Consider the following 27,845-nt stretch of genomic DNA (forward strand, 5'->3'; position numbering starts at 1 on the left):
GGCAGGTCCTTACTTTCCAACTCAATTTTAAAGGGCTGTTTGAGGGTTAAGACATTTTCAGGTTTTTAAGGACATTTGTGATGGTCAATGTGTGTACATTGTATAAATGTTGTCATTTTCTGTACATGTGTTTGCTTGTGTGTTTCAGACCCTGGTATGAGTGTATCAATGTGTTATATATGTAATGTGAGCCAGCAGCGGCAGCAGCGGCCACTTGCTCACTGACCTGCATGTGGGGTCACAGTGCAGATCAATAGGAAAATAATTAACTGCTGGACCAAGGCGATGGAAATGTGCAAATGTGAGGGTAACTTATCCCATGCGGCACCAGTTCACACATTGAACACCAGCAGCAGAGTTTAAGGCCACCATGTTCCCACTGGACAGGGGTCAGAGAGCTCATACACATTTACAGTAGGCCTGCTACACACAGGGCTTTGGTTGCTACTAGATGCAATTCAAAACTTGAATATCCCTGCCTGAGGGAAGAGCTTCATGCCACACAGAAACACATTGAATTAGTTCTGGACACCAGATTAGTACATCCTTTACTCTTCTCATCATGTTGTTGTTGTAACTTTTCCCACCAGCTGTCACCAACTTGGCTGCTAGACAGGTCATGTGAACATAAATGGTAAGAAGGTGCGACATTGAGAATGAATGACGCCCTGTCACATTCTACATGAATTAACCGAATAAATTATTTACTGATGGAGCTTCAAGCCATGTGTTACTATTTTATTAGCGTAGCGTCAGACCCCTTTATAACTTCTTGCCTCAAAGAAGCACAGATGTAAGTGACTTAAATGTAACATGCACCTAAATGGAGTCCTCTGCATATAAGTCACTCACTTATTGCTTCCTCCTTTTGAGGTTATAACACAGTCCTTATTAATGTTGATCATTACCTCCACCAGGTTCTGTTTTCACCCCAGTCCATTTGAGTGATTGTTTTTGAGCAATATTAAATATAAACATCAGAACAGATTACAATGAAACTAAGGAGATGGAAGTGGTGTGGGCCAGGGAAGAACCCATTCAGTTGCAAATCTTGAAATCTTTATTGAATTTCTATAACATTGTGAAATAGGATGTTTCTCATTTTTGTTGATTTCCCTGAGAATAATTAATAATCTGCACTGGAACTGATATCTATGAGGAGGTAGCACTTGGTGCAGTTAGACTGAGGTATGTACTCCAATGAGGGACATTCTTCTTGTATCTCTATTATTAGTATTCTGTTTACTAAATTATGACTAGACCATACTGCACTAATCAGTCTTTTTCTCTAAAAAGGATAAAGGCATGGGTAACATGAAAGATGTCATAATTTTTAAGAACCCTGGTTCATGTCCCCTTTACAGAACATGAAGCCCCTTTCAGAACATCGTTTTGGTTCTACTGATGTTTGTTCGGTCTCATTGCATCAACGCAGGTTCAGTTCCAGCAGGCATCAAAAAGGTTCTGATGGACCCACTGAATGCTACCTGCATTATTTAAGTAGCTAAAGGATATTCAACATTTGAAATAGGAGATACTGTTTTTGATCTAATATCTTGAAAAGAAGGACGGTTCCAGCTGTGAGAGCCAAAACAGGATATTTACAGATCAGATTTTCTGTGGGTTTTACCCAGTCATATCTGCTCTTTAGATTCCCACGAGGCAAAGCAGTGTTTCTTCGTGGGTAATATCTCATTTTTGGCGTGACACAATTCAGCCTGGAGGGATGAGAGGTGTAAAGTGGCTGGTGGAGGATGGGCTCAGCCCTGCAGAGCCCAGTTGAGCTGCTGCTGTGAATGTTTGTAGCGCTGGCTTCCTGCCTCGGTAATTAGTGCTGTCACATCGGTGTCCTTCACACCCGGTGGACAGCTGGAGCGAGAGCTGCAGGCTGCCTCCCTCACGGGCTGATCGATGGGCTCGCCCACGCCACCGAAACCCCCACATCGCTTGATAAAGACATGCATGTACACGCACACACACACACATACACACACACACACACACACACACACAGACACGAGTCATGCACACTCGCACATAAACATACACACGTGCACAAGGGAGGCAGGCAAATGTACCCTAGTCCGTGGCAAACACCAGCAGCCAAATGTCATTCTGTCTAAAGAGGTTGGCGTCTTGACTTGACATCAAGACACCAGTGAGTGAGACAGTAATTCACCTGGTCTCACATATTAATTAACAAGTTCAGCCTCATTTAAAGACACTCAAGGGAAAGTCAAACTGTATTATACAGGAGACATGGGCAGTATGATTCAACAATTTCGTATGGACTTATTTTGCTTTGACTTATTATTTTGCAGTGTACAAATCCTGCACATACATATACAGAGTCCCACGCAATACAAGCATGAGATTACTGTAGGCACACACATTCACGCACAACATTCGCACTAATTAAACCCTTCAAGATTTATTTCTGATGTGTATTTGGTTGAATTTGAGTGGAGATAAAGTGGAAGAGAAATTGGGAATTATTAGGAGAAGTGGTGCTCATTAGTGCTTCAGTAAGTTTAAAGAAGTTACTTTGCGTCTCATTGACTGGTTGGAAAGTTTTTGAATGGCTGTTTGAAAACCTTATTTTCCCCTAGAAGAGTACGTGGCCCTATGAAAGCAGATTTGCAGAAATAAAGCAAAACATTTTTAACAACGTGATTTTTTTTTAAACAGCAGAACCAGAAACTAAGACCAAACCATCTTCCATACACTTGATCCAGAACTTAAAACTTACACATCATGACTATTATGATGTCGATATAGGTGTGTGACATATTTAGATGACAACTTACACTTTCAACTTGAAACAAGGTTAGATGTAAGTTTTATTCACTAGAATGATTTGCATCAGTGGAATGTGAGTCTATGTTTGATATTGAAAGCCCCACAATCTTCCAAAATGTCTATATTGGTACTTTCCCCACACCTCCTTTACTGCGCTGTTGTCATTTACAAACACAAGGCCTGGAGCAAAGTTATCTCTGACTCAACAAGATGGGAAAATTGAATTGCACAGTTTAGAGTTCAGAAAGACATTGAGAGCAATCAAGGAAAAAACAGGCCAAACAACGTGACAGTGACAAAAGTCAACCTACCTGGATTAGTTGTCAGCTGGAATGAGTGAAAGGAGAAACGGCCTCTGCTGCTTGTTGGGTCGCATCAATGACAACATGCCAGTGGAGCTCCGACAAACTATCGAATGGTACGAACACTGCAAAGAGGAACGCTCCTCTCTATTTGTCTCTGTCTGTCTGTCTGTCAGAACGGCTCTCGATCTGTCTCCCTCTCTCTCAGGACCGGTTCAATAATGGGCAAACTAGGACTGAGCAGAGAGCTCCAGGCAGGAAGTTGTTTCATTGGTTTCACCATCCACCGATAGAAAAACCCGTCAATACAATGCACCAGCAGGTCAATATATTGCATAGTGGAAAAAGTGATAAAAAAATAGGAAGTTGCAGGGTGGAGAATGGATTTGGAGCTGGTTACCGACCGCTTCTGATCAGCAGGTTGGCACATCACGTTTGATAGCCTGTCAGCCTTTTACACGTTCGTATCTAAGACTATACTATATATACTGGACAAGGAAATACATAAAGAAGTCCAAAAACCTTTCAGTCCACAGTGTTTGTTGCTGCTGTGATAGCTAGGCTTTGGGCCTCGTAATGCCACCATCCCAGTTTATACTCATTGTTCATTAAATGTCGCGTCAGAATAATTTAGAAAATCTGTCCCCGGCTGGAAAAACTCCACCTCAAGTCAAGCCTGGAAAGTTGGTGAAAATTTTAAAAGAAGAGTTACAGAGTTGTTGATAGTAGCTTTTAATGACCGAACACAATTCATAAGCCAATGATCAACATTAACGTGCATGTTTAAAATCATTAATAAGTCCATCAACCCTTTTTATTTAATCTTTGCTATTATGTAAATATTGGGAAGAGGTGTCGAAAGGTTGTTTAACTGTGTAAATACAACACATACAAACACAACACATGTTTACAGCCATGGGGCATTCCAAGGAGCTTGTACTCGCACAATCAGAAGCTCACTCTCGAAGCATTTTGTCCAGGGTGATAGGTCTCTTTCAAGATCTGTTTTCAAGTTGACTTTGTTTTAACCCTGATGAACCATTTTGAACACTAAACCCATCCAGAAGGTGACTTAACTAGATTTCATCGCGATCCCCCCACATGACATTCATCACTATTCATCTTCTTCAAAGTCCCGTCCTTAACTTAAGCACAAGGAGACCTACAGACGGCAGCTTTTGTTCCTTCAAATCTCTCAGTTCATAAGAAGAAATCATGTGAAGCCTGTTCACTTGATTGAGTCGATTGCTTCCCGCTGCCTCTCCCTTACATTGTATGAGCTCATACAGCGGAGATGACTAGAGAGAGGCCATTAAAGGTTATCTGTTAAAACCTAATCGAGTGGGACTGCAGATCTGAGGAGGCCCAGCTATGAAGAGCACTGAATACATCAAGAGTGAAGTAGGAGGATGAGACAGAGGGGTTGCCTATGACGAGAGACCCCTGTGTAACCACCTATAGTTAAAGTAATATGTTTCCTTGATACACTGAGGGAGAAGCCTCTAGTGAAATATAAAATCTGTCTGATTTACCCCATAGCACATGAAGCGTGTTCAGTGTGAAATTGACTGCAGATTGCTTACTCCGGCTCTCCCTGTAACTGAAGCCTTATATGAAGGTAATTCAATCAAAGTCACACAGGCGTGGACACTTGTCTGTCCTGCTAAGAGGGAGGCGGAGACTGATACTGGAGACTGTTTATTCTTTATACAGGAAAAAAAATCATACTTTATTTTAAGTGTATAGCCCATATTCAGAAATCTCTTGTCTCATAGGGCTTAACAAGGTATGATATCCCCCCCCCCCCCCCCCCACACACACACCTATTATCAGGGAAACATAGCTAGAAGCCTTAGAGACAGCCACGTGTGAGGTATTCCTCTCCCAGGACGGACAGTAGCAGAGCATATAAATAAAAAAAACAATATATACAACATCGATGAGAAAAGAGAGTGTCTAAAATAGATGAAGAGGAGTATGAATGTTTAGAGTATGTACATAAGAGAATGTTAGAAAGAGATGAAGCAATCTTGTTGTCTCCATAATCGGGTGATTTAAGGTTCAATCTAAAATCGGTCTTTACTGTTTAGGGAAATTTTGCTTCTCCTTCTCCATCCGGACAAACACTTTCTCATTTCAAAAGCACAAATACTGAGGATGAGGAAAATATCCAAACTTTGAATAATGTAATCGGTCTGTGGTCATGATTTCCACCAGCCTGCGACAGTGCAGCTGTAGGTTGTTGACAATATGAGCTTTCGCCTGCTGCAATTTCAGCAATTTGGAAAATGTATGTTATTATCTGAGCCCGATACATGTGCTCTTTGCAACAAAGGACATTGTTATTGAGGCTACAAATACCCCAGGATGTTATCTGACAGATAAGGATGTGGAAAACGTGATTGTAACAGCAAAACTGACGTCCGTATTATCATTATATCGTAATAACTTGTTTGGATGTGCGCACATCCTGCATTCAGGCCATTTAGGTTGGGGTCTTTTTGCTGACGCATTTCATCTTCTCAATATTCCACACGCTGTCTCTCGATCAACGTGATGCAGGAGGAGGAGATGTAAGAAGAGAATGACCTGCAGGAGGAGAGAGAGCTGCGTGCATTAAGGTGCAGCTTGTGAACTGAATTAATAAGGCTGGCGAATCTCAGAGAGAGAGAGAGAGAGAGAGAGAGAGAGAGAGAGAGAGAGAGAGCTTTGTGCACCTTATTGCCACATCATGCATAATAAAGGGCCAATCCCAATTACAAGGTGGTATTCCATATCCTAATCTTTTACACAGTAAACCGATATACAGTGGCTTAATTTCACTAGATGCTGCCACCACCCTGTTACACCATAGGGGTGGTATTGACAATGTGATGAGCAATGTCTGGTGTTTGGATTTCTGCTCAATTTAAATGAAATTTCAGTTTTATTAGATCGGGGAATCTATTCTGTCGTGCTCTCAGTCCTTCAGATCCTCCCCTCTCTGCAGTGGACCTCTGATCCTTAGTTAGAGGAACTCATGGACTAAGGTTCCTCACATTGCCAGCAGGTTCATCAGTTTACCCAAACAGACAACACTGGGCCGAGTCCTGGAGGTTTATAAATTAAGCTCTCTAGGTCAGTCTTAGGGCGTTTTCATAACTCAAGGTCCGGACCAAGGTTCTGACGAAGGTTTGTGTCTTTGCGCCATCATTTACATATGGTTAATTTTAATTTCCAGTATTCTGTAAAACCACCTTTTGGTCGGACTAAATTTGAATTTTTTGGTCCTTTGGTTTGGACTTTCACTTACTTCCCGGTGCTGTTGAGGTATCACTGCAGTAAAAGTAGAACTTAAGAATTTCAAGAAAAAATAAATAATTGTTTTTCATTTTTTCATGCAAATCAGCAGCGCATCACCAAAGTCAGTAGACAAATGCAGCTTTATTGACAAGAACAGTAGTGCTGATACAAGGCAGGAGCTAGGGGGAAGCTCAAAACAGTGCATAACTCAGATACAAAAAACCATCAGAGTAGCTTCACTGAACTTGAAGTCTGGATAATGCCTGTATTGGTTTTTTGGAAAGATGGAAGGAATAAAAAGTTTAGTTTAAAAATGACTGAAGTCCCCCTGATGACAGCCTAACATGTAAACCATTGTTTTGTTTTGTTTTTCTCTTTTAAACTTACATCATATACAGTACAAAACATGCATCCCATGTTTTTCAGTTTCACAATGTATACTGATTGCACCAAACCAAATTGAAATCATTATAAAAGGAAATAAGACACAAACTCTATACATCCTTCACAGACGCTACACGCAAGACATACTATTCCTATTTCTCAGACACTGAAAAACATCTTTTCAAGCTACCATTAATTTACACACCAAATAGTACTGTCCTCGGACTACTGGGCTCTTTTCCAAACCGCCTGAGGTAAGCTTTAGCACATGAGACATAGCTCAAATTCAAAAGATAAAATGTGATATAATGCCATAAATCTTTACATATCCACAAACAAGACCAATGAAAGGTTCTTTTTTTTTAAAGCCAATGTTGCAGGTTTTCCTTTTACATTTTGTAGTAAACAAATCCATTCACAAAGTGCCAAAATCCTGACCAAATGTCTCTTGATCCAATGGCTCACATGTTCAACCATTACGTAGTGCAACACAACTTCAACATATGTACTGAACACAATAACAATAAAAGAAAGGCAAAAACCCAAAAGGCAAGAAAGGGTAAAAAGAGCACTCAGTGTTCCCTTTTCTGCTTGCGGCCGACATCCACCTCATCCAGCCCAGTGGCCGATTGGGACTGCTGCATCTCTCGGAGCTGTGAGTGTGTGAGAGGCGCCTGCTTTTTGAGCTTCTGCATGTGAACGTCAATGGGGTCGAGGTCGGGCTCGGCAACAGGGACGGGCAGGTAGCCGCCGTCCCTCGGCAGACACATGCACCAGCCGGCACCAGCCAGGTCCAGCTCGCTGTACTGCAGCCCAACCTTTTTCAGCCTGAAGTCCACCATGTCTGCCGACTCGCTCATGTCCACCAGCAGGTTCCAGAAGATGCAGCTCAGGATGATGCCCAGCAGCTGCAGGGAGACACGGAGACTTGTTCAGACAAATGTCAAAGTGTCCGAAGTCAATCTAGGATTTGTGTAATTAATAAATGAAAGGCAAAAACACAAACAAGACGACTCAAATGATTTTCCAATTATCACAGTTTGTCATTGAATAATTTCCACTGACTATGTTTAATGGAGAGTAATAACTGGTTTTAACTAAATTAACTGGTTAATAAATTAAAGTGAGATGTTAACTACAACACCAAGTGTGCATTTCAGCAAGAAGCATCTAACCACCGAGGTAAATAACTGATACACATACTCTAATGGACTGTGGGAGCTACTATTACACTGTTGACAAAACTGAAAAAACACAATCTGCAGCTTGAACTAATACATTTTGAATTCTGGGTCAATTTAGACTGATTTCATTAACCAATGTAGTGTTTTATTAATTACTGCAAAAATGAGGCAATTTGAATTTGCTGTGATTCACTCCTTAGCACAAGGTGTCTGGAGCATAATCAAAGACCTTGGATTAACTCTGGATAAACATTGTATGTCTGTCAGGCATGGACGAAGAGAGAAGACAGAAAAGAGCTGTTCCAAATGATCATCTCCATTGTAACAGTTCAGTTGTGTAAAACGAGATGTCCCATGATGCTCCAACAGACTAACTGACAGCCACAGTCACCAGATACACCAACTGGCCTCAGAAGCAGAAGATCTCTGGACAAAAATCAAATCCTAAATTGATGAAGGATCCTTAACCCCTGAGATACTTTAAATCTCTCTGCCTCAAGGGAACTAGATGTTTTTGGTTATTGTATATTTTATATATATATGTGGTATGCGTTTTGTCACGTATTGAAGGTTAATAACGATAACTTTAAGATAATAAAAGGAAAAAGGAACGCCAGGATGTTTGTCCCAGATAATCAACAGAGGTGTAGGTTTTTAATTACAGTTGGACAAAGTCTTGCAGCTTTTATGAGCTACAGTTTATTCTCTGGCAGTGGGGCTGGAGAACACCAAGGCTATTTATGCAGTCGTTTTAGAGCAGTAATTATTGTAATTACTTCGCTCTGACGGGGCCACAACAGGTCTAAATTTGTGATTTAGATTTGTGGACATCGCAATTTAAAATAGACAGATTAAGATTTACTATAAGTAAACAAAACTTAAGTTATTGCAGCAGCTTTTTGAAAAGTTTAAGTCACACCACAACCCATTTTGCCTGAGCTAACAATGTTGCGGTTCTACTTGTGATGTGACTGATGTGCCGGGTAGTTTCGTTGTCGAAGTCAGAAGCAAATGAGATCTCAGAGTCTTTCACAGGACGTGGGGCTACAGTTCAAATATCAAGTCTTCACTGGAAAGGTGCATTTTGGTTAAAAAGAGGGATTTGGGGGCAGTTCAGTTTTGGAGAGTCAGTGCCGTGGGTGTTAAATGACCTGTGGCAGCCCGATGGCACAGCAGAGTGCGGCGGTTATTCCAATGTTGTCACTCATCCAGAGGTTGACTGCGTGGATGCAGCCTCGCACATGGATCCGGTCATGCAGGCCTTCACGCTGATACACAGAGCAGAGGAGAGGAAGACAACCAGAGAAAAAGTTTTCAGTTTTGAGTTCAAAACGTCTACAGCCTAAAATTCACAAATAAGAAACAAATCGTCTGTCATGCTGCCAACTACAGGTGTCACAGAGGAAGTGGGACAGACAGAAAGTGCTGATTGCAAGAGGAAATCATTGTGATTACTTTAAAAGCTTGACAGGAGAGGGTGTGAGTATCCGACAAAACTCACAACTACACTAACCTGGGAAGGGAATTCTGATTTAATGTCATGTCATGTAAAAAGTAAGGGCTTTAGAGATGAGGAGTCTTAATCCCATGAAAGGATAGAATCTCCTGAAAGCTTCTGAGAAGTGTTGGAAAAGAGGGGGTCGTCTCGTATTTGGGTAAATGTGTCCGTTTCCAAGAATATTTAGCAAATGGGTTTTTTATTATTTTATGAAAGTAAAAAATAGTAGTCATTGAAGTAATTTCATTGATCAATACACAGGTTTATTTGTCCTATTACGTGTTTCTTTTGTCCTTTTCTTTTGACATGACTTTTAAATGACATTGTATCATTTGCATCTTGTCTTATTTCTATGTCCCCTTTGTGACGCACTTTGTAACATCAGTTTTGAAAGGTGCTATATAAACAATTATTAGTTACTGTATATTAAATAATAGCCATATCATTGTCACTTTAATAGGATTGTATGCCTTAATTTTCTATATACATTTCAAACTGCTTATGTAGGTTTGTGAATGATTTCACCGTTAAATCTCATCACGTTTTTTTTTTTTTTATAATAACTATAACATGAGTTTATATAAAACCAAAGGTTAACATTAAAGTAAGAGAAAATAGGAATTTGACTTCAAATATTATTATTTTCAACATTATCCACTTTGTTCATATCAGAGTTACAAAACAACAACGGACTAATATATGTCTACAGTAACCAGAAGTTGCTCTTACCTCTTTATTCAGAGTCTGGTAACCACACAGAGTGTTGATGACCTCTCCCACCTGAGCAAAGAGTCAAGATATAGAGTCAGAGACAAGGTTTTAACTGGGCTCAGAAGGCCAGAGATAATACCCGAGGGACATATATAAAGGGAATGCTCCTCACAAGGGGGGGTGTAACTGTCTTCTGCCAGCCAAAGCGTGAACTTAAACTTTCGCAAAATGGACCCAGCCCCAACAGGTAGGAACTGATAACAGTAGAAACTGGGCCAATGTTCAGCTTCAGATTCTAATCGACTCTACCATCTCTGGTGTGTGAGTGTGAGTGTGTGTGTGTGTGTGTGCGTGCGAGAGAGAGAGCAAAGGATGATTCTGTCGTTAATTTCTCCTGCACAGCTCCACTGCTTCCAGAGTCAGTATCCGTGCTTTGATACCAGAGGTATGGTGGGGTTGAGGCCACGAGGGAACATTTCATTTAAAGAGAGAAATTACTCAAAGGCTATATACCTGTGAATTGCAGCAGGTGTCCTGTTAGGTAGACGAGGCAATATCCTCTACACAATGAATTACATACAGTGTGGGCTCGATGAGGGCTCGATTTTAACGACCCAAGCTCATGGAGAGCGTGTACAAATCCACTTTTGCACCTTTAATGGAGGAAAACAAGGGTCCCTGCACCGGGCATATGGTTCAAAAGGGTTGGACTTTGTCTGAGGCTTCGTCCACACTACGTTTTAGTTGATGATGATCTCTGTCCAGACGACTCTGTATCAGTTTTAATCCTTGTACATACGAACACCCCTGACAATGCACATCACATGACCACTCACGTACACTGGGCATTGACTCATCAACCCCCCTACTCGCTTGATGTGAATCCATTGAGGATTAGGGCGGCACAATATTAGGAAAACATGTGATATGCAATTACCTTGTTTAATATCGCGATGAAGATATGAGTTGTGATAAATAAAAATAAACAGTCCCTGGCTACGGACGCAGAGACCACAGACGGCTCCACTGCCCCGGGGAGAAGATGCACAGCCCAGCTACAGCGCCACCTGCTCTGAGGCAGACACCAGGGAGCCATGCACAGCTCCTCTAAGTCCACATACAGTGTTCATTTAGTCTTTTCATACATGTTTGGACTGTGAAAAGAAAGTATATTCTCTCTGTCAGTAATTTACTGCTCCTCTCTGTGTCTTTATCATAAGCACTGTGCACCTATATTAGGAGGCCAGGTGGAGAAAGTCCAAAGAAACCGCGGAGCCTCTAGCTCGGACATTTGCGTTCACACACGCAGCTCCTCCAGAGAAAATACGCAGGATCTGCAGCATTCAGCGCATGTCTGAAAGCAGCTTATGTTAAGTGCCTAGAGATAATGTATGTTATGATTTGGGGCAATACCAATACAATTTAAATGAATTGAATTAATGCTTTCCTTCACTCTTACAGAATTTCTATCCCTGAGGGGTTGTCCACAAATGAGAGGGTCAGTGACTCAATCCCTGGCTCCTCAGGAGTCAGAATTCTGAAGTGTCCTTTGGCAACATACTGAACCCAAATTTGCCCCCGATGGCTGTGCTGAGAGTGTGTGAATGGGTTGTAATAGAAAAAGCATTGCGTACAGAAACACTGTAAAAACAAGAGCATAAATGTGTGAATGTGGCTTGCACTGTGAGGTGCTTTGAGTGTTTGATAAGACTCAAAAAGCCCATTTACCATCTTACAAAGTCCCTGCTCACGCACAAGTTTGAACACTGTTGCTGCACAAATGTCCTGTGTTTTCACTTTGAGTCATTCTCTTGGTTTATTTGTAAAGAGTTAGTGTAAAAGCATGTGATGGCCTGGTGGCTTCCTGTGTGGGACCAACACTTACCTTGTGGCGAGCACAACAGGTGTATGGAACCCCACAGGCTAGTGGGCCGGTACCATTGCAGAAATGATACTGGTTGACCCCCCAGTCTTTATACTCATCCCCTCCACAGCATGAAAACTGAAAAACAAAATAGCAGGATAAGGCGATTGGGGACCAAACATGGCATGAAAACAAAGGCTGGTTGCAAATTAACATATGAAAAAAACAAGCTTATTCTTTCAGGGCTCTTAAAAATTAAAACTGAGTTACAGCTTCTGCTGCGCAAACCACACCTCTGTTTCAACTCTGTCCCCCCAACAGACACATTCATTATTTTCCAGTACATCAAATTCCTACTGAAAAAGGAGACGTCTGCAGTAGAAAGCCAGAGTTCATGTGAAGACTGCAGATTGACTATTAATTAAAAGGCTGTCATTTGAAGTACCTATGAGAACATTCAATCAAGTGTCCAAGACGTTGAACCTTTCCTAAATAATGGAGGATACCTCTATCTTCCTGATCATCTGCCCGCAGCTACAGGGCCATTACACCAGGCTGTGCAGATAAGACGTTTTTTACAAGCAGTGGCGGGGGGTGGGGGGGGGGGGGGGAGAATTAGAAGGAACGTGGCCTGTAGATTTAACGTAGATAGCAAAATCACGAGTTGACTTTCCTCCCATTTTAAAAGAACATCCTTTGATCCAGCTATTCTGATCATTAATTAGTGTGAGTGATAACACTGTGGGTCCCCTTAGTCTACTTGACACATCTGAAAGTTAATTCATTAAAGCCACTGCCAAGCCACAACACACGGCCAAAGGACCCCACAGTATTTGCCTGAGATCATTTAACAAAAGGATTTTAAGAGGCAGTTATTTGTGAGCGTGCAGGCTTTTCTTTTGAAGGGCAAATAACTGCATATTTGCAATCAAAGATAAACAATACTTGAATCCACAAACATGTCATTGTGGATTGAAATGAGCAGCTTGATGTTGAACTAGATGGTTTAGAATGTAGAATTTCACACTACTACTTCTTCTGAGGTCATTGGATAACTAATCACTTGGATCGTAAGACTTGTAGTCATTGTGAGGTCACACTACACAAATGACTGGCGATGGGGGATCACCGACTTCAGGATTTTTCACCAGGAGAAACCCTGATTGGTCCCAAGTCCCAACACAGCTAATTCAAAATGAAAACACTTGTGAGAAGTTCTTAGGTCTTCTGTTTGATCCTGCTCAGAATGACACATAAAGCTGGAGAAGAGGCTAAGTTCTTCAGTGGACATCACAGCTGTAAAGAATAGAGAACATCTCGGGACACTTACTTCCTGTCCCAACCAATACGAGCCTGACCTGAACCCAACAGGAATTTAGTTTTTTCTGTCCAATCTCAACCCGAGCCTGATTTAGTTGATGTTATCTTCACCGAGTTTGTGTTGCCCTGTCTCTCTAAAGAATTGGCATTGCTTGATTTCCCTATTAAAAGACATGTGCAGTGTAAACAAAAAAAAAAATCAGGGGCCACTTTACCACTAAATATACATCCACCACCTTCACTCGGTCCTGCGCTTTGACTGGTGACAGCTGGATGGAGTTGTAGTCAATTCGGACTAGATTTCGATCAGGTTGGAGTCTGTGACCCATCGTTGACCCTCTCTGATAGTGGCTTCGAAAAGGTTTCACACATTGTGACTGGTGACGACCAATCAAGCGCAAATCGGGATCTTTTTGTCTGCGACTTGCAAAACCCGTTGGTAATTGGCAGAACATTGTGTAGTGTGAACAATGTTCAACTGAAAGAACTAATACGTAAAAGTCTACATTAAATTAAGAATGCACACTGAGTGCCTGTGTGTAGATCACATCTATCAGGTACAACATACATTTTAAAGATTTGTACTTTTCCTAAATATAATACATGCATCCCCACATGCGGCTGTGGCTGAGGGGTAGAGTGGTCGTCCTCCAACCTGAAGGTCGGCAGTTCGATCCCCAGTCTGACCCATCTGCATGCCGAAGTGTCCTTGGGCAAGATGCTGAACACCGAATGGCCCCCCCATAGAATAACTTAGTGCTGTGAATAGATGCACTGTGTGAATGTGTGTGGGAATGGGTGAATGTAAAACTGTACTGTAAAGCGCTTTGAGTGGTCATCAAGACTAGAAAAGCGCTATATAAATACAAAACCATTTACCATATCTTCGGGATAAAATTCCTTCTTTACCTTTTCTTGCACGTAGTCCAAGATGTTTTTGAAGTCCAGATCATCGTAGTAGTGTTTAATTCCTTCTCGTATGCTACTTTGAAACAAGGCAGACGTCTGGATAAAATGAGAAATTGACAATGGTTGTCACTGTGATGAACTCTCACGAAAATGATGGCGGTCAGAAAGAGCAGTGAAGCGACCTGGCTGTCACCGGAGGGCATCATTAGAGTGACACGGAAATATTTACCTTCCTTTCAAAGATGAGAGCCGTGGTGAGCGCGATAGCCTGGAGAAGCAGCAGCACACAGAGAACACAGAGGAACTGTGGAGGAAGAAGACAAGATTCTTACAGCATTCCCATGGTATGTTATATTAGACATGAAGCCCCCAACGCACTAAAAACAGCACTTTACCAGAGGGTGGTTCCAAAACCGCCGACACTGATTCAGCTGCTTAATTCAACAGCGAATTTTCAACACATCAACAGCACAAAGCATAACATAATAAATTAGGTTTCCCAAGCCAATCCTAAGGATTTGTAACTGGGACCAATCTAGGAATATTTAAGGAATCATTCATCCATTCAATATCTACATCTGCTTATCCTTAAGGTGGCCGCTAGGGTGTTTGGTGCCTGTGCCAAGGCAAGAGGCAGGAGACACCCCAGAAAGGTTGCCAGTCAATCACAGGGCCAGGCAACCACTCAGGCCCTGTTCAGACCTGGTATTAAGGTTCTACCTTAGAAATCACAAGTGGTCAGCGTTAAGTTCGTCTGGTCACATCTGACAAAATAATGTGTGCTGAACACGTCTCCTGTGAGCACTTGTGGTCAGATCTCACTTCCTTGCTAATAATCACGACCGCCATTTGTGTGCACAAACACCAGTCTGAGTTTACAGAAATGTTTCCATGACAATGTGTGTGTGCGTCAACACAAGCAGGAGTGAGACAGAGAGTTAATGAATGTGAGCTGGTATGATTTAAGCAAAGCATCCCTCATTATGAGCTGATCAGTTTTAATATTGTGACTGTGGACACAAACAAATTGAATAATGACAACTGAGAAGCTTAAAGGTTGCTTAAACTGTAGTGGGTCCTTCATTTGACGCCACAATGCATTTGGGTTCACACAGCTAGAACGTGGCCACATGGGAGTGATCAGATCTCAGGATGCAATGATTATGTGGGCGAGTTCAGACCATTACTTTGCGCTGTCCATTTATAATGGGATCACTCAGGACGGATGTTAATACTGCACGAGTTTGGTCTGAATGGGTTCTTAGAGTCTATCAAATGTGCCTGGATACAGCAGATAATTAATGTTATTATCATGACAAACCTAATAACAGAGAGATGATATTAAGCTGCTTGCATAGCTACACCAGACTTTATTTTAAAATGAATTAAGTTCAATTGCATCATGTTGTATTTAATGGTGTATATCCGTGTGCACTAAACTTCTGTGTAATTTAAAAAATTTCATTCAGATCAGACTCTGCAGATATATTGTTCGTCAAATTATTATTTAAAGTCATCCAATTAAAATTTCAGCCGAATCAAGCCTAGCACACCACTTTCTTATGGAACATTTGCAACTTTTGAAATGATTAAAAACTGAGTTAAAACTTGCTTTAATTAGCAGACCAGCGCTGAGAGAAGCATTATCAGCAAATGGAACAAAACATTTCCTAGTGTAATAAATTCATTTCATGGCTTCTTCACTATGAAATTAGCTTCTCATCCTCTTCTTCAAAACATAACCGGAGCATCACTGAATTTGTTTTATGTGTTTAACTTTTACGCCCCTTTTCATTCACATTATTTAGCTAAAGCTAATTAGATAGTTGCATAGCAACCACAGTCATGTCGCCATGCTCCCTTTGAGCTCTTTTACTGTTATTGGCAACACCAACAGCTGTGATTTTGCATTTGAAAAGAAAAACCATCCGAAGCGTGGCTGGTTTAAATGTTTTATGAGTTGCTGCTGTTGTGCAAACTCTGAACAAACTGTTTATCTCTTCAGTTTAATGCACGTGTCAATTTTACATTGAATATTCATGGAGCTAAACATATGTTTAAACACATTTTTTAATGGATACTTATGTATAGAGTTATCTGTTATATTACCCAATACCTTCCTAACATACACCTGTGCATACATATATATATTATTTATCTTGTACCCGGTATAAGTCACTAGAATGCAGTGAGTTTTACACATTAGCAGTCAGAGCTGCAGAACCCACCACCACCATCACCCCACCAACAGAGCACCATCATAATACATTCAGCGGTTTACTCCACCATGGGTGAAGTAAGTTAAAAAAATATGAAACATCAAAGTGATGGAATCAAGTGACATTAGCTCGAGCAGTTGTGGTTGTGTTGACTGTCTTCATTTTTGTGCACTACTGTAATTTTCTGGGTCATCGCATTTCATGTCTAATTGTTTCTATATATTTATACTCTATAATATTCCATTGGGATTTTAGTCGTTGTTGTCTTAGTTATATTTGTCAAGAGTCGTTGATGGTGACCCAAAATATTTCTGCCAGTCGTGACTTATGAGAGCAGTGACACGGACCCCGGCTTCTGATAGCAGAAAGACCACAGGGACTCATCTTGGGTCTTGAGGAGTTGTGGCATTATCAGATCAATGAGAGGAGAGAACACTATTCTGTGATCAGAGGTGAGGAGAGATATCCCTTCCACTGTGCATTGTCAACTTGATATATGTTTTTTGCTTACACAACACCATTGATTGATATTTCATGTATTAAACATTATTCACGAAGAGCAAAACAACAGAAACACCATAGACCAAAATGACATGTGTACCACTAAACCTGCAAACTGAGTGAGCGTCATGTACGACAGAGCACAAAACCTGTAAACAGTCCCACCTCCCCTCGGCCTCCTCCATCATCCCTACCATGTGCAGCAGGGTCTTGTTGTCCCTGAGGGATCCAACCATGCCAACCACTGACACGGTGAACATCACCAGGCCCAGCAGGATGAGCACCACAGCAGGAGCCAGGAAAAGGCCCTCCAGGGTTCGGTTCTTCTGCCTTTCCACTTCAGCGTACACACCAACACACAGCACACAGAGACCCATCAGCTGTGAGGAGAGAGAGGGGGGGGGAGGGGGGAGAGAGAGAAAGGGTTCATGAATTGTATAGCTTGACAATCCTCAATGTTGAGAAGAAACAGTGGCACTATATATTTACTCTCGTAAATCTCTTGGGACACAATATTTGTGTAAAGACAATGTCATTATGGTTCAGTTGTTTCATTATACAGTAGCTTCTAAAGAGAGTCAGACCCATTTACCTTTTCAATACTTTGTGTATTGTGCGCTTTTCTGATTGTTTAAGACGCCCGATATGCACATGAGGCACAACTTACAGTAAATGGATATGGATGCCAAGCTCTTCTTTTCTTTGACCTCCCAGATTTAAGGGGGCAAAACCTGAATATTTGATTATTTTGTCTTGTACTATAGGACATTGAAAGGCTCCGTTGAGATCCTGACTAATGAAATTATGTTAAGTGGATGTGGGGCAGGACAAGGATACTGTCCTCATAAACTGTGACCATATCCACTTACTGTAATTCTTTAGTTAATGAAGCAGAGTGGACATGCACTCCCTCATGGCGGGAGACTTAGACAGGATTAAACCCAAAATTGTCTAATTGGATGTGCCAAAAACCTGTGATGGCATCATCACACTCAGCAACAAGCCAAAAGCAATTGATGCGATGTGACTTTAATGACAAAGACGAGGCTAATCGTTATTCCTTAAATGCAAGTTAAGCTTAACTGACTCTTTCCCCCCTTGCTTAAACAATTCCTTTTTCCTTTCCAGCTGTCCCCCACTCAGTTGTTTCTCATTATTTGTACAAATCAAATCACAGTTGGATTAAACTCTTGTGCCCATAACACATGGCAAGAAAATGTCTCTTCAGATAGTTTGGGTCTGAATTGTGAAATACCGATGAGATTGCTCAGATTTTATGAATAATAAAGTAAAGTTCAAGCATTGTTCAAGTAATTTATGCCTCAACACAAAGTTCAACAAGTACTCCTCTAAACTGAAAATCTGGGAAAAAATTTTAATCAGAAAGATTTTTTCCCAGTTTAATATAGGTGCAGGTCGGGTTGAGGAATATGATTATACAATAAATTAACAAACATAATTATTTATTTTTAGTTTTATGACAAATCTTTGCCTCTAAGTGGAGGTTGTGTTTTTAAATCTTCTTTACGGGCAGAGACTGATGAGTTTCATGTTATACCAGTTTACTGGGCTTTAACAATTAATGCATAAGCAATATATAGATGTATATTGGACTTTTGTATATTGCTATTGATTAAATCATATTGTAATAATTCTGATGATTTATTGCTCAGTCCTATGCGCAGGTTTAGCCCAAAACCCCCAAATGTGCTGTTGGTGAAAATATGATGACATCATCACAATCATGATCAGCGGCCAGTGCCCAGCACTGTTTTACCCTAAAGGAATGGACTAAGTTTCTAACAAAACGTAACTTAAATGTGTTTTTTCTGCAGAAATTTGGCATTTGAGAGTTTCATTTTTACAGTTAAACAAATACAAATGATTTTTCGTCTGTTTGGACTAATTCAACCACTTTGAATACACTGTGATTTGATCTAAGTTTGTACGAGTGGCATCTGCAACATCCAAAGCATCACAAAATCCTGAGGTGATTAATGGCTTGAGAAAAAAAGAAAACACGTTTCTAAGCTGTCCTTGTTTTTTGGACTTTTCTCAGCCTGTGAGGTTTTAATGAAATATACAATAATGTTACCTCTTTAGATCTTGCACAGTAATTTGAACAAAACCATCTGGAAGGTTTAGAAAGGAACTTGTTTTATTCGGTGGATCTGAAAGCTGCTGAAATGTGACACAGGCATAAACAAGATGCTACTTGTGTTTGAAGGTTTACAAGCTATGACCATTTGTAATCACTGGTTTAATATTAAGTTATGTATTGAATGCTGGACATTTATTTTGTAGTAAGGTGAAATGGTTAATGGTCTGTATTTATATAGCACTTTTCTAGTCTTAATGACCACTGAAAATGCTTTACAGCATAGTTTTTTGCCAGTCACCCATTCACACACACATTCATACAGTGCATCTATAGGCAGCACTATATTTAAACATTAAATCAGGAAAGTAGCTCATATTTAGTGGAATAAGCAGAACAATATCTCTATGTAATAGGGTAAAAGTACAAAGCAGGATAACATGTATATACTCAAGTTAGGTATAGTACAAGTATCTCCAAATAATGTTGAAGTTAAGATAATGGTCAGTGAGCTGGATCACTGTGTTGCCCATTGAATCAGTGTACTAAAGTGGATTGCATTAAAAGGATTGTGGAGACTAATTAAGTCAAACCCATTCAACTAAAAATGTAACAAATAGAACCATTAGAGCACATGTTGACAAATTAATCAGATACTGTGATAATATTCAGCTAACCCAAGAAAAAGAGAAAAATTAAACAGTGTTTACTTCCCAGCTATTTGGAAACACAGGCAATCTTTCTAAGGGTTGGGTCCATATAAGTCAACTCCATTTACTGCTGTGCTTAAAACACTCTATAAAGCACTGACAGATGCATCTGGCTTGGTTCCCACTTCCAAAGTCATCCTTTCTACCTTCACTGCTGCAGTAATGAAGATTAGAATGACCAGCAGACTCTTTGGACCTGATGTAATGGTGAAAACTCACAAGAAACTTAAAAATTTGCCAGCTGGACTTCAATGAGCGGTCTGCTATTTGGCATGCAGCCGATGGACAACATTAGATGACACAATTTCTAAATGAGCCAATCATCTTTTTTCTGCATCACATAATGTAAAAGATGTGAAATTTACAATTATTATTAGAAATGTGACTAATATTACAATTGCCAAAATTGCAGTATTACTTGATTTTTTGCAAACAATTGAGACTTAATTTAAAGTTGATGCTGGCTCAGACAGTTCAATAGACAAAAAAAGATAATTTACAAAGCATCAAATGTACCTGGTGCCACAGACAGTTTACAGACATTATCTAAAAGTAAGTATGTATCTTAACAAAAGAGAGCTGTGATATGAAGCAGGGGAAATACTGGAGAAAAAAAAAGGATTGTTGTCATCTTTGCTTGAATCTTACCACAATTTGTTAGTATAAATAACCAGAGCCAGATTTTCAAACTCAGTTTGTAATAATTTTCACTCTGTACAGGAAGAAAATACCTGTTTATATGTTTAAGATCACCTCTTTACCTAGATAAACTACCTATGTATAATTTTAAAAATAAGGATGCATTTTTATTTAAATACGAGCCTGAATTTGTTTTATCACCAACAAAGGAGTCATTCAGTCGGCTCGTACATTCTGCCGGCCGATCTATTTACCAACATTTTCATCCCTTTAAGTGGATCCCACGCCCTGCACCACCGTGCTGTTTGACAGCCGGTGGTCGACGGGCATTGCTTCACATCCCAAATGAAAATATTATCTTTTCAGAATAAGAAGAAAATATTAAATTAGCCACATTTATTGTATTAAAAGCAAATGAAGAGGAGCAGGATGCATGATGTGTGAGGTGGTAGTGTTTATCTTGTAAGCTAACCACCTAGAAGCTAGCAGCTAGTATCCAGAGGATTCCAAACCAAATCCCATGGAAAAATAAAGCTACTAATCATCACAATGCAACACATACACAAGGCTGTACTCGTGATTTGGGAACGTTTTCAAATCAACACAGTCTCCAGGTGAATACGAAATATGTTTTACCCAACACACGGGGATTTATATAAATAAATGTCAAGTATAGCCCGTCTCACAGAGCAAAGCTGTTTAAGGGGAGATCACATAGTCTGAGGAGAGTCCGCGATATAAATTGAAATTGTGATAAAAAGCAACGGGATGTGTTTTAGGTGTGTGAGCCGAATTGCATGGCAGATGGTACAGATTCGTATTATGCCTTTATTCATTTTTTACAGCCCGTTTATCTAGCTGGAACACAAGAGACATTTAAACACATGGGTTTTTGAATAGGGTTTGGCGAGAGGTCTCACTGATGCTTAGGGATGCTTCGCGTCTCACTACTTCCACTAGCAGACACTGACCAAGGACTCCCCCTGAGAGCTGATGTCAATCGGTCAGACACTTACCGAGAAGAGCATTGAGTAGATGTTCAGGGTGAATTTGATGAAGTAGTAGAAGTGGTTTGTTTTCCTTAATTCAGAGTAGGTCGGCATGGCTGCTAGCGTTGATGGAGCTAGCTAACAGGCTAGCTAGCTGTACCCCCCTTTTCGTCCCGACGATATTAAAATAATACCAAGGAATTATTAAATATTGTTAATGAAATGAAAACGGCTTTTAACAGAGCTAGCTGAATTTTAAATGTGCAGCAGCTCTCATTTCTCAGACACATAGTGGGCTAGCCCCCGAGACAGAACCACTTCCGTGCTCCTCACCGGCCACTCCACGCTTTGTTGTGACTCCTTTCTTAAAGGGGCAGTGCACTCAACCTCATTCCTTAATTGGATTAAGTTGACACAGAACATTTGCATCATTGTTTTAATAATTGTGTTTTTGACCGAAGTTTTAGGTAATATCTATTTTTTATTGTTTTTGTTTATGTTCATGAATTTAGTAATATTCTAACAACATACAACAGATCTAACATTAAACATTAAGCCTATGATATTGAAAAAAAGGTTTCAGTATCAGTCTGGACAAACAGATTTGTAACATGCATGGGCAGAGAGGAAAATATTTACCAGTACTAAAGTTTAAAAGTAGAGAATAAAGAAAGGTTTAATATACAGTATAAAGATAAGTAATAATAAAACTATATGTTACTAGAAGACAAAAGTATTAGTAAGAATACAGCCATGAGACTTTTTAAAAGTAGTTGAAGTAGTCACATTAGTTTTCACATTAATATAAGATGGCTGAAATTTTTTTATATATAAATAAAAATGTATGTACTATAACTACGAAGGTCATTTAAATTCAACAGAATTAATTTTGTTCAATCTCAACCAAATTGCTCATAAATATTGTTCCCTAAACATGCCTCACTTGTGAATTATTCTATGAGAAATCAATGAAAATATGGAAAAAGGTCTTATCTCGCAATATAAGAGAAAGGGAAAATTAAATCCTGGATCAGCCCCTTGAACTTGAACAAAAACTGGATGGGTTCTTTCTCAGGTCATGCCTCACCCCTCTGCAAAATATCTTGGAAATCAGGTAAGAGTTCTTGCATTAGCGTACTATCTAACAAACAAACAAACGCTGATCAAACAACATCCTTGGTGAAGACAATTAAAGAAAAACATGTTTTTTCAAAGTTAAAATAAATCGTTATTAAGAGTACTTGTAATGAGTTACTTCCTGACTTTGTTCATCAATAACCCCAGCTCTTGCTTCAAGTTGCATCAGTTGTCATGGCTACTTGGCTATATTTGGCACGCTTATGACATTACTGATGCCCTCACCTCACAAATAGGTTTATACACTGGCCATGTGTCACATCACCTGAGAGATTATCTGAGCTTTTGTTTGTGTTCTTGTTTGTTGTTGCACTACAGTTTCAGTTCCTGTTATTGTACACACTGCCATTCAAGCTCCACTATATGTGTGGCAGACAGAAGTGTGACCTCGCTATAAGTTACATTATTATTTATTTATTTGATTAGGACAGTGCACATTAATCAATATGTCAGCCAGAGCATCAATATAAATATGCCGGAGTTAGCTTAATTGCTAATTTTCATCCGTTGTCCTAAGGCAAGTCAAGAACATAAAAACAACATACCAGTATACAAAATAGATTAAAAAAACACTTTTACACACACGTGAAGCGGCACCGACACGTTGTCTTCTACCGACGATGCCACAACATGACAGCAGGAACCTGACCCAGCCTTAAACAAGTTGACATATGGTTACATATGTAACCAAGTTGACATATGTAACCTGATGTTGTTAGCCAGCCTGCAGCTGGCTAACAACATCAGGTTATATTTAATCAATTCCTGGAGTCCTCCAACCAGTGTCATCCTTTGTCTTTAACAACACTTATCGCTTCTCCTTGAGCGAGAAATGGCTGCTCTGTGGCTGACCCTGACCTCTGAGGGGGAATCAAAACAACAACTGCCCCACTGGGATCAATAACATATTGGGTTATCATACACTGCCCTTTAATGGAAGGGTAGTTTACATCTGATGCATGCTGGGATTGCGTCCGTTTCTATACATGAGCAGAAATGAGGGAGCAAAGAAAAGAGCACAAAGCACATTGCAAGACATGTTTCCGGAGATAAATCTATCACCTGTGTGCACATTCTGAGGATCACTGGTTTGGCAGCAGTTCATCAAAGGCAACACACAAAGAAATGGATCCTGCACAAATAACTGAGCTTAAATTTTCAATGGGAGGTAGGGGAATGTGTATGTCAGGCTAGTATATGCCATTCAATCTGAAGGTCAGAAATAATATTTCAAATTCTGAAATGTTTTTCATATCCCTGAGTTCCTAGGGATCTTCAGGCCAGACTGGGAGACAGTTTACACCGACTGAATTGACTTTAAATTAAAAAACTCAGCTCCATTCTTGTGTTAAATCATTTGAATCCAGCACTTTCTCTACCAGCCTCCTCTCCATTTTCAAGAAAAAAGCACAAACACACATAATACACTCACACAGAGCCACTGGCTTTTGACATACAGTTTATATATCGTTTTCACCATAGACTGATTTAAAATAGCTGATTCATCCTCAGGTTTAAGGCAGAGATGCCTCAGGGAGACACTCAAGACTGAGACGCACGGGACACAGGTGGTGAGAGACTTCATGAGAGACTTTGCAAAACCGAGTTTCCCGCTGCAAAGTTATATGTTTTAAGTTAGTTTGACTTAGAATAAGAATAAAGTGATGCTGAAAAGCAACAGTTGTGTCTCTGGTGTGTTTTGGGAAACCCCAGTGGTATGGTCAACAGCCAGTGTTCTAAAGCTTTTTATACACATGTTGGAGCCTCCCGTCCTCACAAACCCCTCTCCTGATCCGAAGCCATCTGGATGATCTGTCAGTCATCTCTTACATGGATCTGATGACTCTCCTTTTTTTTGCATATCTCATGAAGTCCTGCAGAGTGCTCAGCCAGCGACACTTCCAAACCCTATCTTAACCCTTAAAAAGTGTCCTCTCCATTCCCACTCCTGGCATTGCTCTCACAGCTTGTGATATCTGGCCCTCTGCCTCATGATCACTTCACTTAGATGAGCAGTTTTGAGGCTCTTGACCAATTTCAGCCTTGTCTGTGTGATGGTGTCAGTTTGCAGATGTAGTTGGGAAGTGGGGAGTCTGTTGTCATCCCCCTCTGCAGGGCTGCACTATAGCTCCCATGAAAGCAATGAGCTTTCAATAAGGGTGTAAGTTCCTGCTCCAATCAAAGTGCCTGTCAGAGGGGGGTATCTAAAGCCTGCGCGCCCCACTTCTCTGCAGTGTAGGAATTAGGGGAGAAAGTAACCCGGTTTTGAGGTTTCCTCTCAAGATCAATTCTTTCATTGTCTGCACAACTCAATTAGTGATTTTTGTGCCTACAAAATGTGCCGTTGTCTTCATGTATAAATGATAATCATGTCTTGCTTTGACTGTGATGGATTTCATCTATCTATGAATCAGTCAGTCACTCTCATTACTCAAGAACCGTTCATCTTATCAGCTTGTAAATTGTCATTTTTGGAAGGCCCAAGGAAGTTCAGTGTGGAACTTGGAGCGATTTCGATTAGCGATACGTTCAATATTGATAAACTATGAATAGATGGATGAACCAATGCTCCGTAGCCGCGGTAGCTGGAACTTCTTTATAGCATAAGTAACCTTGTTGAACATTACATTCGCTGACGCTTTTATCCAAAGTGACTTATAATAGGTGCATTCAACCATGAGGGTACAAACCCAGAACAAAAATAATCTAGAAAGTACAATGTTCTTCAAAAAAGCCAAACTACAAAGTGCTAGAAGTAAGTGCCATTTAAGTGCTACAAAAGTATTTAAATTTGTTTATTCAAGGTATAGTCGGAAGAGATGTGTTTTTAGTTTGCGGCAGAAGATGTGTAGACTTTCTGCTGTTCTGATTTCATTGGGGAGCTTGTTCCACCATTAAGGAAACAGTCCCGATTTTGTAGAGTGGCTAGCTGTCCCTCGCAGTGAGCCGATTGGCAGATGCAGAGCGGAGTGAACAGGCTGGGCTGTAACGTTTGACCATGTCCTGGATGTAGACTGGACCCGATCCGTTCGCAGCACAGTACGCAAGTACTAATGTTTTGAAACGAGCGGAGGAGCAGAGTGGTGTGAGTGAGATTAGGTTAAAGAAAAGTCGAGCTGCTGCATTCTGGATGAGCTGTAGAGGTCAGATGGCAGTAGCAGGTAGACAGCAAGGAGGGAGTTACAATAGTCTAGGGGTGAGATGACCAGAGCCTGGACCAGAACCTGCGCCGCTTTCTGAGTGAGAAGGGGGCATATTCTCTTGATGTCGTGCAGCATTAATCTACAGGAACGTGTTGTTGCAGTAATGTTGGCAGTCAAGTGACACACCCAGGTTCCAAGCAGTCTGGGTGGGGGCTAACACGGAGTTGTCAAAGGTAATAGTCAGGTCGCGGGCGGGAGACAACAGCACGTTTTACCACAACAGGTACTTTCCTAATAAAGACAGATTCTCCACTTTGAATAACAGCTCTTAGTGCTGCAGCGGAGGTGCAGCTTCATGGCTTTGTGGACTCAGTCCAGCGGCAGGTCTTTAGTTGCCACAACTAAATGACTGCAGGTCAAATTTGAAGTTTTTAAAGTAAAATTGGAAACAGCATTACAACAGCACAAACAGGAGTGTTTAGAACTGGCTCTAGTGGCCGTAATGTTACGGCACCTCAGACTTGAGTAACAATGTTTGCAGACTAGTTCATGTGGAGCATATCACTGCCACATCCCACTTCAGCACTGTGATGGCCGCACCAGCAGCCACATTGAACCTCGGCAACATGTTCCTGGGAGTTGGTGCTGGAGTCATCTGGCTGCCCATAGAAAGAAGCTGCAGCAGACAGCCTTGAATTATCCTGATTACTAATTGGACTGCACCATGCTCCTCGTAACCATTGGGAGGGACTTTGTTTCGTTATTTAGATTCTTGGTTGTTAATTTTGTACACTATTTTGATATTGTTTAATTATGTTTCCTTAGTTAATATTAGATTAAATCATACAGCCATGTTTTGTGGTTGCTGTAGTTTGTTTAAATGATAGTATGTTTTAGTCTACCCCCTTTGTGTTTGAGTGGCCTGATAAAGAACTATATATGTTTCCCCTGTGTCTCAGTCCGAGGGTCAGTTTGTGCTATTAACCAGTTGGTTCCTGAGTTTAGTTTTGTTTGAGACCAACAATGGTGACACATTACCAACACCAGACCTTATAATTTAGGTTCAGCCAACGTGGTCGATACAGACGAAACTGGCTGCGTAGACCAGGTCCTCAGAATGATGCTACCACATGACGCCATCTTGCAATGAAGAATAACTCTTGCTCTGGACTATCCAACATGTTGCACACAAATTAAATCATTGGATTTAATGAGTAGCACATTTCACTGCACTTTCCCAGCTCGTCCAAACTCCCTGCTGCCATATAATTAGGGTTAAGTTCAATTTACTGTAGTAGAAAATTGTCCTGCATTAAATGAATTGCTGCATAAAAGCCAAACTGCTTAATAAAAACCTATCCCTCCTGGTGGTGTGTTTCATTGATGCTTGCCCTCACCTCCTCCTGATTTAGTTAATGTCCTCACCACATGCAGGTCTTGTTGTGGTGAGAGACCTGTTGTGCCTTACTTGCGCTGTGTCTAATGCTTCAGATGATTTGTGAACTCTCATATACATTGTTGTAACCTCTAAAACACTATGTCAACATGAACACATCCCCTCTTCTTGATGAAGAGTGATATCTTCCTACGACCATTTGTCCCCCCCGGTCCTCCCGGTCCCTTACTCTTTCTCTCTCCTCTATTTATTTTCTCTCCTGCTCGTATATTTTTTCCAACTGTTCTCCCATCTTATTTGTGCATTTCTTTATCCTTTATCGTCAAAGCTCACTCTCCCCCTCTATATCATTGTCTCCTAATCCTCCCTCTGAGCCATTGTTCCCGCTCTCATCTCTTGTGTCTTTCTCCCGAATCAAAATGATTCCAATTGGCAATAGGAGATTAAAGTGGAGTCGGTAATCGGCCTCCTGACCTGCAAGTTCCTGCTCAATCAGACAGATCACTGTGATGACCACAGCATACACATAGTTATAAATTAGTTGTATACAGGACCAGTGTGGCAGCCCTCCTGTGTCTCGCCCTTTCATTTCCTGTCATTGCTCTTCCATGGATTTCTAAGAAAAGTGATAAAGAAGGAAAAGACATTTTATTTTAGTTTTTTTCATTTTAAGCTATTTAGGGGCCAACTCAGTACTCCTGTCCACAAAGATCAGCCTTTTGAAGATGTTCTCAATTCATCTACTTTAATGATGAGGAGA

The 27,845-nt window shown here is 40.6% G+C and overlaps 1 protein-coding gene across 1 annotated transcript; it reads right to left on the bottom strand.

Annotated features, from left to right (window-relative positions):
* Positions 1-6,505: 6,505 nt before the first annotated feature.
* Positions 6,506-21,758, bottom strand: zgc:110329 (uncharacterized protein LOC550500 homolog). Its single transcript, XM_053421746.1, has 8 exons — positions 21,437-21,758; positions 17,168-17,353; positions 14,483-14,557; positions 14,254-14,349; positions 12,046-12,162; positions 10,179-10,229; positions 9,103-9,219; positions 6,506-7,675 (listed from the first exon to the last, which is right to left on the bottom strand). Exons 1-8 carry the CDS (start codon positions 21,521-21,523, stop codon positions 7,340-7,342), a joined length of 1,065 nt encoding a protein of 354 aa, XP_053277721.1. The 5' UTR covers positions 21,524-21,758; the 3' UTR covers positions 6,506-7,339.
* Positions 21,759-27,845: the final 6,087 nt, after the last annotated feature.

This window comes from Pleuronectes platessa, chromosome 4, assembly GCF_947347685.1.
Source record: "Pleuronectes platessa chromosome 4, fPlePla1.1, whole genome shotgun sequence".
NCBI classification, from domain to species: Eukaryota; Metazoa; Chordata; class Actinopteri; order Pleuronectiformes; family Pleuronectidae; genus Pleuronectes; species Pleuronectes platessa.